Below are 15,720 nucleotides of genomic sequence, written 5' to 3'. Positions count from 1 at the left end.
CATTCAGTAACATTTACATACAGCCAAAACAGCAGGCAGCATTTGGACAAATCTAAGATGACTTCCCCTTCTATATTCCTCATTTTTTCTTATCTAAATGCCATAATTCATGAACAACATTTTTATGGGCAGTTCTGGCAGCAGTGTGGTTGTATTATCTAGGTTCATTGCTGTTTTATTGTCTGTACAGCACTTTGCAATCCTGCTTTAAAAAGTTCTGTACAGGTAAAATGGTTAAGTGGAGACTGGTTTAATGGGGCCTAACGAACAAAATATCATAGAATAATACAGCTGAACTCAAAATTGCCCATCTACATTGACTCAAAACGCTAATGTAGCATTAAAATGTCTGTTTACATTCAGGTAACTTGGTGCATAAAGTTTGGTTTCAGGAAAAAGCAATTCAAAGCTCATAAAAGCTACTGCAACCTCAAACACCTAAAGTAAAATTAAGTGATTGTCTGCATTGTTTGTTTTTTTTTGTGCATAAAAGTTTGGTTTCAGAAACAGCTACTGCATACTGACAGGAGCTACTGTGACCTTCAAAAGGTTAACATCACTACTGCATGAAATTAACCAGCATCCAGGTTGTTTTGTGCATCAAGTTTGGTTTAAGAAATGAGTAAAGCTACAAATGGCAACATAGGCTAAATATCCAGAATATTCCAGTTGAGCCTGAAGAAGTGCAATCGCCCTTTTCTCATTTAGTGTGGGAGAGAACATGACAAAATTTGTGCCATTGTTTTTCCAAACATACATAAGACTTTCTCAAATTATTAAGGTCCACTCCTCTTTTTGGCATACATCAAATCTACCAAGAAGCACTTATTTCAATATAGTACATGTTCTTCAGTTGTTCTGTCCATCTTCTCCCACCAGAATGCATCATGGGAGGCTTTAGTGAGCAGCGTGTAACAATTTTGAACATTCACAGTTTATTGGAATGAGATAAGTAGGGTGGCGTAGTGACTTTCTGATATCCCAGAAATAGAAATGAGTAGACCCTAACTATTCAGAGAAAGTCGGTGACACTTTACAATAAGGGTACATTAATGAAGGGTTAGTTAATGAAACTTAATAAGCATTAACTAACCCTTAATTAACAGTTAACTAATGTGTCTGGTAGTCATTTACTAACGGTGTTCATGTTAACTAAGGTATTAATTTATACATTATTATGAACACCGTTAGTAAATGACTACACATTAGTTAACTGTTAATTAAGGGTTAGTTAATGCTTATTAAGCATTAGCTAACCCTTAATTAATGTACCCTTATTGTAAAGTGTTACCAGATAGTCTTAAGATTAAGACATGGTCTAAGAGGTACTGTCTGTAGTTCTGCTGGTGATTGAGGCAACATTATTAAAAACCGCCAGACTTTGGCTTGTAGATTGAAAGACTTTCTCTTCCACACAAAGAAAGAGAGACCAGCATGCATCAGGGCTGGGCTGAGGTCTGACTCACACAACACAGCAACTCTTAAGCTCCCCAAACAACGCTGCTGCACCCAGCCTCACATGGCTTTCACCGCAGCTCACAGCATCCGGAAACCCTTCAACTCGAACTTTGTCCCCCATTCATCACCAGGCTGACAGGTGTGTATTTAAAGAGCCACAGTTAACAGAGGCTGAAGCCACGTCAGTAACGGTGTCACCCTCCGCAAACAGGACAGAGAACACAGACGCTACACAGTAATAACTCATACTGGCACTTTGAAAACAGGCGCGGCAGGTTGGTAAAATATCAAAACCCCAGAGCCAGAGCTGGAGAGTTTTGATCCAAAATGAACGATCCACCAGTAAAAAAAAAAGTGACTTGTTCTTACAAATGATTGATATCACAAAATTAAAGTTAATTATGATGCATTTGTACAGGATAGTAGTAAGAAGTAGCACTTTTATAGGACTGGATCTTCTATATTTAAGAGATGTTGATTAATGAACTGATGAATGATTTGCTAGTTCACTGAGTGGATATGAAGCATTTTGGAAATGAACTCTTCAGTTAGAGGTGCATTACAGGTGCATTCTGGGAAGAAAATTAAAAACCAACAAAAACTGAAAGCTCAGGTTAATCTGTCAAGCTGCAACAGTGGAAGGTGACTGACATTCATCTGTCAAAGGACCTGCGCTGTGACAGTTCACAGCGTACAGCAGGAGAGTACCAGAGGGTCTCTGAAGGCACTTCAGGTTGGATACATACAGGCTATGGATGGGCTTGAACCTTAAAAGGGGAATTCCACTGAATTTCAGATCTGATATGTTGTTTACCCCAGGAGGGTTTGGCCTTTATTAGTGCAGAGGTTCTCAACCTTTTAGCTTCCAACCCCTAAAAACAAAGACTGTCTTCTTGTAAACTGCTTTTGCAGGGCATAAACATGCAGGATAGTGAACTCTGACATCAAATGAAATTATTTTTATTTTCCCTTTTCAGGATATTTCACTTGATTCATTACTGGTAGAGACCTAGAGGCTGCACAATTTTCATTGAAAGAAAGAATAAATCTATAAATTTTTTGTACAAATCATCTCACCAGGTGATTCTCCCAGGTTGAGAACCTCTGTGTTAGTGAACATTCACAACTGTCGCCCACAGCCAGAAAGAATTATTTTGTCTGATCAGTGATGTCACACTGAATCATTAAAAAAATGTCTTTCTTCATTCTTGATTCTTGCTGGCATGAGATAAAGTGCATTATGGGTTCCCATTAAAGTTAGGAGGCACATCAAGACCACTGCTTACAAAACAGTTATTACTTTTAGGATATTTTCTTTTAATTTTACTTATGATTTTCATGTAGCAAAACTGTAAAAATTGTGGGCCATGGAAAATAACTGAAGTGAATTATAAAGTGAATTCTGAAATTCAGAGGAATGCCCTTTAAAAGCAACATTTCCCAATGATAGAACTTTTTCTTCTTCTTTGCACATTTGCCTCTGCACATTAGCTGCCCGACGATTTACAGTCAACTCCGGCAACTGGGGACAAGGGCTGCATGATTAAATGATTATCCCGATTATTTTTCCAGAAAGTGCGTTAATGATTTTAATCACAATTGTTAGTGTCAATGATTTGAGAAACAGCATTATTTTATTGCAGTTTTCGCACCTTATATCAACCTCATTTTCAACTGCAGTGGAAATGTAATCTAATATCTCTACGTGTCCGAATTCTGCAAATATTAATAGTGGAATCTAAAATCGTGATTTATGATAATAAAAAAATATTGTGCAGCACTGTGGACACAGAAAGAATAAATCTGGTCCATACTGCTATCATGAATGAATCTGAATAACCTGGTATATTCTGTATTGGTGGTTGACTGTTCATGTACTCATATGGCTGCATGTGTGCAAAAAAGGAGAAAATGTTCTTCCATGGTGAAATACAGATGCAACCACTGTAGAAGTCCCACTTTTCACTGCAGGCAGAACTACTGCTGCTGCACTTTGGCTCCGTCCCCAAAAGGAACCATTTAGAAAAGTTTTCATCCTTTTAAAAACACTGGAATTTAAAAGGGATGCTGGCTAGTTGGCTAAGAGGCAGAATTGTGTGGAACAATACAGTTTTTAACATTCAAGAAAGAATTGTCTGCAGCACTTATGTGAGAGAGATGAAGAAGAAACACACACAGGAGGGACTTCAGCAATGGCTGCCGCTGTAGTATTATAAGGCACATAAACACTGGACGTGTTTTTTGGATTATGTGAGATATTCACTGCATATACTGTATGTAAACATATTCAGATAGAACAGATAGATATGGATAAATACTAATCTTCTCGACACTTGCTGTCACAATCTCCGTTGGGAGTGGAGAGGCTTTGGGCGTGGCGGACGGCGTCGGTGATGGTGAAGAACACCGCTTTGCTCTCTCCTCCATCACCATCACCTCCTGTGTTTTCGGGGTAGTACCCCCCTCTCTGCAGGGAGTCCAGTACTGAGGTGTTGCACTGGGCCAGGAGGACCGTGACCCCCAGCTCTCCGTAATCTTTGCGGACCTCCTTCAGGGCGTTCACTCCGGCGGTGTCGAGAAACAAGACGCCGCTGCAGTCGATCACCAAGCTGCGTAAGCTGCCCGAAACGTTCTTCTCGGGCATCAGGGTTTTCCTCACGCCCGCCTCCGTCTCGTTTTTCTTACTCGCCGCCTCCCTCTCCTCCGACCTCCCCGTCGCTACCTCCTCCGCCTTCTCCTGCTGCTTCCTCTTCTTCTTCTCCAGCTTCCTGCGCCGGGCTTTCTCTTTCACCGGGTCGAGCCCCAGGCGGCGGTAGAGGGACGTTTTGAATAAGCTCTGGTTGGCGTAATAGATGGGAGCCTCGTATCTGAAAACGGCCACTCCCGGCTGCGTGCGGAGGCCCCTGTAGGACGCCAGGTCTTCGTAGTGCTCCGTGGCCCCGGCCCGGCCCAGCTCCAGGGCCTGGGCCCGCTGGGTCCGGCCCAGGACGCAGAAGGCCGACACCAAAACCCCGACGAGGAGACCCAGCTCCGTGTTGACCAGCGCCGAGGTCGCCATGGTGATGAGCCAGACGGAGGCGTCGATGCGGTTGACGCGCCACATGCGGGGAACGTCGCCAAACTTACGCAGAGCGCCGCGCAGGTTCACCACGATGATGACGGCTAACACACATCTGGGCAGAGGGGGGAAACAAGAAAACAAGCAGGAATGTACAAAAGGTTAGGAGCGCTCGGTACCAGAAATGACCATGGAAGAAAACAGGCAACAAGTTCTCTGTGGAATAGGCACTTGCATGCAGCGATCAAAAAATTGTTAAACAAATCAAAACTATCTTATATTTTAGATTCTTTAAAGTAGACGCCCTTAATTCAGTCTTTGACGTTATAATCCCACAAGATTTTAAAACGGCCATTCTTGGAGTGATACCGGAGGGTCTTAGCAGCAGAAAAGAGATTTACATGTTACAAATACTGGTTGTAACAGCAGTGAAAGTTATCACACATGAGCAATGGATATCCAAACTGAAAGAAGTACAAGAAATGGAAAGAATGACCCATAGGTTAAGGTTACAATCTGACAATTTTATTTCTAGATGGGCTTTAGCAGATGACCTGATCCTCTCTAACCTATAAAAATATATCTATTAATAATTTCATGTAAAACCCTTTTTTGGTGGTCTGTTATCTCATTATTTCTTTATAAGGATGTGTTTTTGTATGCGAGTCTGTAATGACCTTTTTACCTCCACCAAGGAGGTTATGTTTTCGGTGCCGTTTGTTTGTCTGTTTGTTTGTCTGTTAGCAGGATTACGGAAAAACTACTGGCCTGATTTTCATGAAACTTTGTGGAAGGGAGTAGCATGGGTCAAGGAAGAACCCATTCAATTTTGGAGCAGATCCGAACCCGACTCACAAACAAGCGATAATAGCACAAACCTTGGCGGAGGTCTGCGCTCTCCGAGTGACCTTCTAGTTTTTTGTTGTTTGTTTGTTTTTCTCACAAATAAAAAAGAAATGATTTAAAAAAAAAAAAAAATAAATAAAGTAGCCGCCCTTTGCCTTGATGGAAAGGCAAAGGCTTTGGAAAGAAATTCATGCATAGGATCAACTTCACTATTTATATTTGACTAAGAAACACATTTCAAGCATTTAAGCAGAAGCCATTAGATAAAAATGGCTTTAAGAGAATGAAAAACATAGAACACTCAGTCAGGTGTGTTCAAACTTTTGACTGGTAGTGATGATTTGGTGATCTGGAAATTTAAGCTTATTCTTGTAAATCTAAGAGAGGAACAGCAGAGTCAGCAATAACCCTGGACCATAGCCACGTGGGTTATGTGTATTTGTGTAAGTCTACCCTTGAAACCTCTTTTCATGGTACACAAGATAAGAACCGAGGACAAATGGTCGGGCGCTTCTGAGAACTACAGCTGAAGGCCTGGGATCAGCCTGCAGTGACTTAGTTTTTCCTTCCTTGAACTAAGTTTAGTTGCTAAGTGTTATTAGTGTCATGCTGATGTGTTGATGGTATACATACTGTATGTATGCGGTTCTGTCAACTTTAATGCTCTAATGCACAGTATGTTGCACTTTGCATTTCTAATCTGGCGTGTTTGCATTCACTGCTGCTCCAGAGTTTGTTATGCGTTGAGAAACTCTTGTTAGACATGTTTGTTTGTTTTTTAACTCAGACTAATGAGTTCCCCTGGCCTGGCTGGGTGCAGTACAACGAACTTGAAGTCAAAATTTTGCTTACGGGCAGGAATTGGGCTTTAATTCCTACTGGGGCCAGACATGTTATAATGTATGCAGGATGAGGCTGGTGTTTTTTAATGCATTTGTTACTGTCAACAAATCCTATGAAAATATCAAAGTCAGCAATGAATTTGTTTTGCTAACAAGTCTCGTCCATGTAGCCGGTGCCTAATGAAGCCATGTCCCAGCAGCCATAGAACTCCATTGTATTAAAAAAAATATGAAAAACCCGTCACAGAGCCATGCTGCTGCTCTGCAACATATTTCATCATCATGATGCACCGGGCCGGCCGACTTTTTCCTCAAACAACTTAATAAGCCGGCTGTAAACACTTTGCGATCTCAGGAAAGTAGTTCTGTAGCACAGAAAATAGTCCCCAACGTTATGAAGAATTTGCTCCCATTTGAATTTGATTTGGTAATAACTACAACAGCCTGACTTTTCGTGGTAACAGTTAGCAATTTTTAAAATGGAAACTATGTCTTTGTGAGCTGTATTTCAAGGTCTTTAGCTTACAATTGGAGCCAATGACTTCTCGTTTGAAGGCTAAAAAGAGAATGTGGGAAGTTGGAAAGTAATGGGAGTAGATGTTGATTTTGTTATTTTCATAAATTTGTTGACGATAAGAAATGTATTTAAAAACACCAGCCGTATCCTTCAAGATACTTTGGATAACAGCATCCACCAAATGGAAGAAGTTATGACGCTAATTGTGTTTGTAGGCCAGTTCCTTGTTCAATTCCTCTGCGAGCATCTCTGGCCATGTGCTGCAGGTTTCCATTCAAACACTACAGCAGCTGGTTTCACTGATTAGCAGCTTCAATGAGAGAGGGGGAACTAATCGGTGAAATCAGCTGTTGTAGTGTTTGAATTAGGGATGCAAATTTCAATCAATTTCCTTAATCGACTGCCAGTCATGTTAACGAATCGATTAATCATTATGTAAAAAACAGCTTTTGAGATAGAAAATAGAAAATACAAAATGTGTGTTTTTATACCTGTCTTTGGGCCTACTCAACAAGTTAATCAAACAAGCAAAACTCAAAAGATCTTCTTGCATTCCTGTCATTGTGCTTGTAGGCGTGATGTATTTCAACATATATTACAATGTTTACAATTAATCCTGTTGTCTTTCCAGGTGTAATGCTCCTACACTGGACTTTTCACCTGCTTGCTTGGCTTTCTTCTTCCTCTGTATCAGCGGTGAAAGTTAAATTGTGCCCTCGTGGTGGTAAATGATTTTAGGGCTGCAACTAACGATTATTTTCATTGTCAATTAATCTGTCGATTATTTTCTCGATTAATCGATTGGTTGTTTGGGCTATAAAATGTCAGAAAATGGTGAAAAATGTGGATCAGTGTTTCCCAAAGCCCAAGATGACGTCCTCAAATGTCTTGTTTTGTCCACAACCCAAAGATATTCAGTTTACTGCCATAGAGGAGTAAAGAAACCAGAAAATATTCACATTTAAGAAGCTGGAATCAGAGAATTTTGACTTATTTTTCTTAAACAATTACTCGATTATCAAAATAGTTGGCGATTAATTTAATAGTTGACAACTAATCGATTAATCGTTGCAGCTCTAAATGATTTCAGCAAAATATGAGAAATATCACATAGCCTACATTGTCGATTAATCAGTTAATATATGCTTGATCGATCAAATTCTTAACGGTGATTAATCGATTGTCGATTAATCATTAACATCCCTAGTTTGAATGAAAACCGGCACGCACACGGCTCTCGACTGCACGTGAATCGCCGATTTTGGGGTTAAATCTAGAGCTGCAACGATTAATCGATTAATCGATTAGTTGTCAACTATTAAATTAATCGCCAACTATTTTGATAATTGATTAATCGATTTGAGTAATTGTTTAAGAAAAATACGTCAAAATTCTCTGATTCCAGCTTCTTAAATGTGAATATTTTCTGGTTTCTTTCCTCCTCTATGACAGTAAACTGAATATCTTTGGGTTGTGGACAAAACAAGACATTTGAGGACGTCATCTTGGGCTTTGGGAAACACTGATCCACATTTTTCACCATTTTCTGACATTTTATAGACCGAACAACTAATCGATTAATCGAGAAAATAATCGGCAGATTAATCGACAATGAAAATAATCGTTAGTTGCAGCCCTAGTTAAATCGTGGCCAGGAAGCTACACAACCCAAGCTACTACCAGAGTTCACCATCACTTTAAGCTTTTTGGCGTTCTTACTTCTGCAGGGAATAGAAGAGCGGCGCTATAACCAGCAGCACCAGCAGCAGCACCAGAGCGGTGACCAGGCCCGACACCTGCGTCTGGCAGCCCGTCGACTCCTTCACCAGCGTCTTGGTCAGCGCGGCGCTGGTGGTGAAGCAGCGGAAGAACGACGGCAGGATGTTGCAGAAGCCGATGGCGTACATCTCCTGGTTGGCGTCCACCGCGTAGCCGTGCTTCTTGGCGAACATCTCCGACAGCGAGACGGTGATGGCGAAGCCCACGATGGCGATGGAGAAGGCGTCGACCGCCACGTTGGGGACGAGGGACCAGGAGGGCGGCTGCGGGGGGAGGAAGCCGGTGGGGATGGCGCCCGCCACGCCCGACCCGTACTCGGCGTTGAACCGGCCGAAGTGAGAGGCCAGAGTGGCGGCGATCACCACGAAGAGCTCGAAGGGGATCGGAGCCTGAGTAGGGAAAACACATAGAAGAATAGACAAACAAATAAACAAGGTTAATACTTTATCACTGAGCCTGAGTTACATCTCCCTCCTCCATTGCTTCCTAATCTACTTTTATAGCCCCATTCATACATAGAATGCAACTCAAAGTGCTGTACATAAAATAAACGGATTAAAACAATTACAAGCAAAATTTTCAAACAAAATAAAAAATACAAGTAAAAAAGCAAGAAAGAATTTGTCTATTAAAATGACATTAAAAAAGAAAGAAAGAAAGATAAAGATAGGTAAGGATAATAATGAAAAAACTAAATATTATTTTATCATACACAGTATAGGAACGAACTTCTATAACTATGATTTACCTCATGTCTCATGTCTTTCATGTCTTGTAAAATGTTTTTACCTTTTCTCCTAAGCTTTTATTCCTTTCCTACAACTTTTCCATCTCTATCTTACATTATCATTGTAGGGTTACAGGAATAGGCATATTTTGTTATTGTAAGTGGAAAATGGCTGTACTTCTTACACTTGGTTCCTTGTATTGTTGGTGATCTAGGAATCTAAGCCTGTTCTGCTGTAGTACTCATTGTAAAAATGAAATGAAAAATGATAAATTTGGGGCGTCCTGGTGGCTCAGTTGTCTAATGCGCCAGGTACACATCCTAGGTTTGAATCCGACCCAAGACCTTTTGTCGCATGTCATCCCCCTCTCTCTCCCAAACCTTCCTGTCTCGCTCTACTTTGAACTATGTAAATGCGAAAATGCCCCCAAAAAACTCTTTAATAAATGGTCAATTCTAGGGATGCCGCGATCGATCGGCCAGCAATCGGAATCGGCCGATATTCAGTATAAATATGAGATCGGAGAATTCCGATAATACTTTATAGTCGCCGATTGCAAAAACCGATCAATGACGCAAAACACGTGAGCCATTTCTCAGCGGAGTTGGTGTCATTGTCACATGCTAACTCACCTCAAAACATGTTGGCGGTGTGGATGTTAATTAAAAACACAAATCTTTATGGACAACCGGTAACGTCACAGTCCGTCACGCCCACTACTTCCCCTCGTTTAATTCTCTGCTTATCTAATGCATCAATGCATTGCATGCCACGTGCGTTTGTTTACATAACGGTCTGCACTCTGCACCGCTGTCCTGTGCTGAACTGGATGAGAGTCGAGACCTTAACAGCGGAGAGGCAACTGAAAAGTCTCATTTCTCTCTCTAAAGAATATTCACTTATACAAAAACTATCGGTATGGCCGATCGGTATCGGCAGATATGGCGGGGCATCCCTAGTCAATTCATAAGAGGATTTTTCGGAATCACAAAACTGTTGTATGCTAAATTTTGATTAAAATCACAAAAATTTAATGGGTCCCACATCTTTCCCCCTTTACCTTCAGCTTGGCTTTGAAGCGATCGTTGAGCTCCTTGGCCGGTACCAGCACCAGTAAACACAGCAAACTGGTGACCAGGTCGCAGATGTTGGTGCTGCCCAGGCTGGACAGCAGGCCGTACCAGGTCTTCACCAGGGTGAACCAGCCCTGGGGCCGGGGCAGCCTCAGGCCCAGCAGGTACTTCAGCTGGGAGGTCAGGATGGTCAGGGAGGCTCCTGTGGCGAAGCCGCTGAGGAGCGAGTCCGAGAGGTAGACGGAGACGAAGCCCACCTGGAAAACTCCCATCAGCACCTGGGAGGGAGAGGAGGGAGGAGGAGGAAGGACAGAGAGAGGGAGGGAGAGACCGGAATAAACAAGCTGAACATTTTCCTTTTGTACGCAACTTTTGCTCAAAAGCTGTAAAATTTTGCAGCAGTCTTCAGAATTGGATGGCAGTAGCCCAATGGTTAGAAAAGTGATCTGGTTACTGGATGTGTATTAGGGCCGAACAATTTTGAAAAAATATCTAATTGCGATTATTTTGACTGATATTGCAATTGTGATATGATTTGCAATATTAGAGGGAATGATCATTTTTACATCATTATTCTCATTTTCATTGAAAAACGTATTAAAATGATTATGGTGTGATTTTTGCAGGGATCTGTACCAAACAAAGATGTTTTCTTAAGTCTGTAGAATATGATGTGTAGGCCAGGACATCTCTGCAGCACCACAATATTTAATTTAAAAAGGTATTTTGACACACATTTCACCTTTAACAAATATTGCGCCTCCTGCGATTTGAAAATTGCAGTCGGCCATATTGCGATTTCGATAAAATTTCGATTAATTGTTCAGCCCTAATGTGTATCGGTTCGAATCTCAAGACTGTCTGGGAAACTCAGGGTGACAGCTATCACCAAAGTGCCACTGAGCAAGGCACATATTGCCCCACTGCACCAGTGGAGCTGCTCAGTGACCGGCAGTAGAAGACTGTGGTTGTGTGACTGTGTGTAACCGTGTGAGCATGTTGCAGAGCATTGCATAAAAAAAAACAAAAGAGCATACGTGTGCAGCAAACTTTCCCTGGTTAAAGGTGCTCCATGTAGCATTTTTAACATCAATATATCATTGTCAATTAATTGTGACACCTTGGTATAATTACTGTAAACAAATGAGAGCATGATAGCCTCTTTCTCAGGCAAGTAGTAGTAGTAGTAGTAGTAGTACACTAGTTAGTTCTAGTGTTTCTCCAAATCAAGACTACATTTCCCATAAGGCCCGTTGCTTCCTAGAGGGTAAAATGCAAGGTCTTCAGTTTTTGTAGTCTTGAGAGAATATGTGGATGGCATTCAAAAGCACCAAGCACGAGATATTTTCCTTTATCCCCATTAGAAATACTCCAGAGGCCTTCCCTTCTCTCTCATATCCCACTACTATAATTGGAGAGCGGTTTGTGTGCTTGTGTGTCCCACCATGGAGGAGAGGAGAGGAGAGGAGACAAGGAGAGGAGAGAAGAAAGGAGAGAGGAGAGGAGAGGAGAGGAGACGAGACAATGAGAGGAGAGGAGGAGAGGAGGAGAGGAGACAAGGAGAGGAGAGGAGAGAGGAGAGGAGACAAGAGGGGAGAGGAGAGGAGAGAGGAGAGAGGAGAGGAGAGGAAGAGAGGAGAGGAGGAGACAAGGAGAGGAGAGGAAGAGAGGAGACAAGGTGAGGAGACAAGGAGAGGAGAGGAGACAAGGAGAGGACAGGAGAGGGGGAGAGGAGAGGAGAGGAGAGGAGAGGAGAGGAGAGAGGAGACAAGGAGAGGAGAGAGGAGAGGAGACAAGGAGAGGAGAGGGGGAGACAAGGAGAGGAGAGGAGAGGAGAGGAGAGGAGAGGAGGAGAGGAGACAAGGAGAGGAGAGGGGGAGACAAGGAGAGGAGAGGAGAGGAGAGGAGAGGAGGAGAGGAGATGAGAGGAGGAGAGGAAAGGAGAGAAGGTGAGGAGAGGAGAGGAGACAAGGAGAGGAGAGGAGAGGAGGAGAGGAGAGGAGAGGAGAGGAAAGGAAAGGAAAGGAAAGGAGGAGAGGAGAGGAGAGGAGAAGAGAGGAGAGGAGGTGGTTATAAATTCTAGTCCACATGTATCAGGCATTGCATCATCAATCTTTTCTTGACCTTTACTCATCAGGGGAAGTTGAGCAGAGCGTACTGTACTTGCTCTATTTCAGCAACGCCCTGCTTCACACTGATTCAGGTCCACACATTAATATCAGTGCAGTTGGAGGTTACAGTGCTTTGATCAAACAGCACCTCAGCAGAAGTAACTGAGGGAAAGGAGAGTGTTTTCCATTCAGTTTCCACACCCAGATTTCTCCAGCAGAGGCCTGTCTCACACAGTCAGGCTGTCTCTGCCTCAGCCGTAGGGCTGGACGATAATTCAATATTATCGTTTATCGTCTTTCAGTGGGATTATATTGTGATGATATGGTGATTTTGGGATATCGAGACACACAATTCTGCTGTTTGAACTGATGAGAACAAGCAAATTTTGTTTAGAAACTCAGATAGCCTAAAATGAAGTATGGTAGGAATATTATGTGAAAATTTCAGTTTAGTTTGACATCACACCAAACATTACCATTCGGTTCAATATGATGAACATTAATTTGATTATTTAACATGATTTCGCTAATGTGAGCCATATCGTCATATATATCATAAAAAAACATCCTTATGATTATTGTGATATTGATTTCAAACATATCGTCCAGCCCTACTCAGCCGGCTTCACTAAACCCATTGCCGATCCAGATAACCGGTCTCACATAGCTGGTTATCAACTGGGTCTGTCAACCCAACGCATTCACATTAAAGGGGCGGGGGTTTGTAACAAATAGCCAATCACATGCACACACACAACTATATAACAAGAAGCAATAGAAATAGTAGAAAATAATAAAATAATCAAAGAATAAAAGCCATAAACAATAAATAGGCCTAATTATAGGATTATACAAGCCTTTCTCACTTTACGTGCCTCCATGTAGTTTCATGTTAACAAGTCTTGTTCATTTCACGTATTTGTGTTGTATCAGGTTGCCCCAGGTTACCTCCCGATCACAAGCTCGCTTCTTTAACCTTTCGGACTCGCCCCTGCCCTCTTACCTGGTAGACCCCGGCGGTGAAGGTGACCGTAGCTCCCACCATGATGGCGTAGCAGCTGCGGTCGCACTCCGTCCCGAAGCTGCCGTTCCCCTGGCCGGCCAGCAGGACGGCGCTGTCGTTCCCGCCGCCGATCCCCTCCGTGACGTATCCCGCCGCCGCCAACTCCCGGTCCACGACCTGCCCCACCAGCAGGCACAGCACCCCGAAAATCCCCACCGAGATGTGTCTGGAGGTGCCCAGCAGGGCGTAGATTATGGAGGAGAAGAAGGAGGTGTACAGGCCGTATATGGGGTCCTGGCTAGCCAATAAGGAGTAAGCTATGGACTGGGGGACCAATAGGATTCCGACAATCAGTCCTGACATGGCGTCGCCCAGTATCCACTCCCTGAGCTGGTATCGCGGCAGCCATTTTAGAATCGGGAGGAAGCCCAGTATCTTGGCTTTGGCCCTCTCTGAGGAGCAGGAGCAGTGTTTCTTCAGTCGACGGGACGCGGCGGTTAGCCACTTTTCTGCCTCTTCTTTCTCCACTCTTTCCAGAATGAGAGGAAGCTGCTGGTCGCTCTCCGCTCCGTCTTCCACGGCCGCACAGCGGTCGTCTCCCAGAGTCATGATCGAGCCCGGACCTGTGGAGAGACAGCTCAGGTCAGCACAGTTCACACAGCTTTATCACAGAGAGTCACTGATTTAGATTTAGGTAGAAAACTTAAGGTGATTTCGCATCAAGCACGTTTGGAGCGGTTTATTTGAACTCTTGAGCGTTTCCTTCATTAGCTGGGTTGGTTTGTCCAGGTGAGAACGATGACCTTTGAACTCTGGTGGCACCAAATAACGGCACCTAGAGCCTCAGTCCTCTAAGAGAACTGCGGGGCGGTTCGTTAGGAGTGAGAATGTAATCCAACCAACTACATGAAACCACCCCAAAATGCAAGGGATTATGGGTATAAGGAGTCAGAGAATAGGCTTGTTTGAGATGAGCAAGTCCTGCGCAGTTTTGACCAGCGACCGCTTGGTCCATTATCCGACTTGCTCCACTGACTCGACTGCGCGAGCCACAGGAATCTGGCGGGACCGAGGCGGTGGAGAGCAGCTGCAGCGCCTCGCTCCAAAAACTGCAGCTGCTCTCCACCGACTGCACAGCTCCGAGGATGATGGGAAACACCTCAAGCTGAGTGCTCATTGGTTCAACACAGTTGTATCACACACCCACAGTGAAATGAAGAAACCTCAGTTTTTATATCTGTTCCAAGACGTCACTCCATGAGCAGTATATTATTTTATTAGAACACTACGTAATATTTTCCATAAATTCCACCCGTAATGCCTACATTAAAATAAAAATAAGTAACGTGAAGGGCTGGGTCGTTTGAGCAGTGAGTGTGGGTGGAGGTAATGCACCTTTTAAATTGTTTATCAACCGCCGTTAAACAAAACTGAAGAAGAAGAAAAAGAGCAGTGAGTGTGCAGTCGGGAGTGTTCGGCTTGTTGATTCCTCGCCTGACTGCACTCGGCTACACTCGCCTATTTTCCAGGCGTGCAGGTAGTCATCTCAAACGAGCCTAATGACATCTGATCATCTGATAGCCAGCAGTTCCTCATGCTTGGAAAGCCTAGCAGAACAAAACAAAGTCTGGGCTGATGCTCATATTCTTCATGTGTTCCTAACTGGTATGAACACCACAGAAGAAGAGACAGACAAGTCCATCATGTTTAGCTAAAGGACATGAAAGGTTTGTTTTGACCCACCTCCTCACCACCAAAACCGCCTCTAACCTGGCAGGATGACAGGTTCAAACTGTCCAATAAATGAGATACTTGTGAGTACTCCTCCACCTGTAATTAGGCAGTGTGAAGTGAACCTAAAGGACCTAAATTCAAAAGTGCAAGAAACCTTTCCACTATGGTTCAGACCAAAGAAAACAAACTGATGTGATGCACACTTAAGTAAAAAAAAAAAATTCCCCCAAGGGTGTGGGCCTGACAGCATTTGGGACATTTTTCTGAAGCTGAGAAAGATATGTTTCCTGCCTGAGTATTACTCAGAACACAGATAAGATACTTCTTCTTACTAAAATGTAGCTTGCACTTCTAGTGAACCTCATGTACAAACTGTAAGCCTTATCGGTCATCATTTTGTCATCAACAGTTATCAAATTAAACAATCTAAAGCCCGAAAGCTTCAAACCAAAGAGAGAAAAAGAGCAAGGCTCCAAGGAGGATGGTTTGATTAATAATCTACTCCCACTCTATAGTCTTTAGTGGTGGTGTTAACCAGTCTCACAATTTACAATTTAAAGTTTAAAGTGAC

The 15,720-nt window shown here is 43.0% G+C and overlaps 1 protein-coding gene across 1 annotated transcript; it reads right to left on the bottom strand.

Annotated features, from left to right (window-relative positions):
• Nucleotides 1–1,382: 1,382 nt before the first annotated feature.
• slc26a2 (solute carrier family 26 member 2) lies at nt 1,383–14,024 on the bottom strand. Its single transcript, XM_071545236.1, has 4 exons — nt 13,416–14,024; nt 10,289–10,579; nt 8,441–8,889; nt 1,383–4,631 (listed from the first exon to the last, which is right to left on the bottom strand). The coding sequence occupies exons 1-4, from the start codon at nt 14,022–14,024 to the stop codon at nt 3,776–3,778; spliced, it is 2,205 nt and encodes a 734-aa protein (XP_071401337.1). The 3' UTR covers nt 1,383–3,775.
• Between the last annotated feature and the right edge of the window lie 1,696 nt (nt 14,025–15,720).

This window comes from Centroberyx affinis, unplaced genomic scaffold, assembly GCF_046629955.1.
Source record: "Centroberyx affinis isolate AG114_WGS23_722 - 3 ecotype Tasmania unplaced genomic scaffold, CSIRO-AGI_Caff_v1 ptg004815l_1, whole genome shotgun sequence".
NCBI lineage: Eukaryota > Metazoa > Chordata > Actinopteri > Beryciformes > Berycidae > Centroberyx > Centroberyx affinis.
This window is presented reverse-complemented; position numbering and strand designations above follow the sequence as displayed.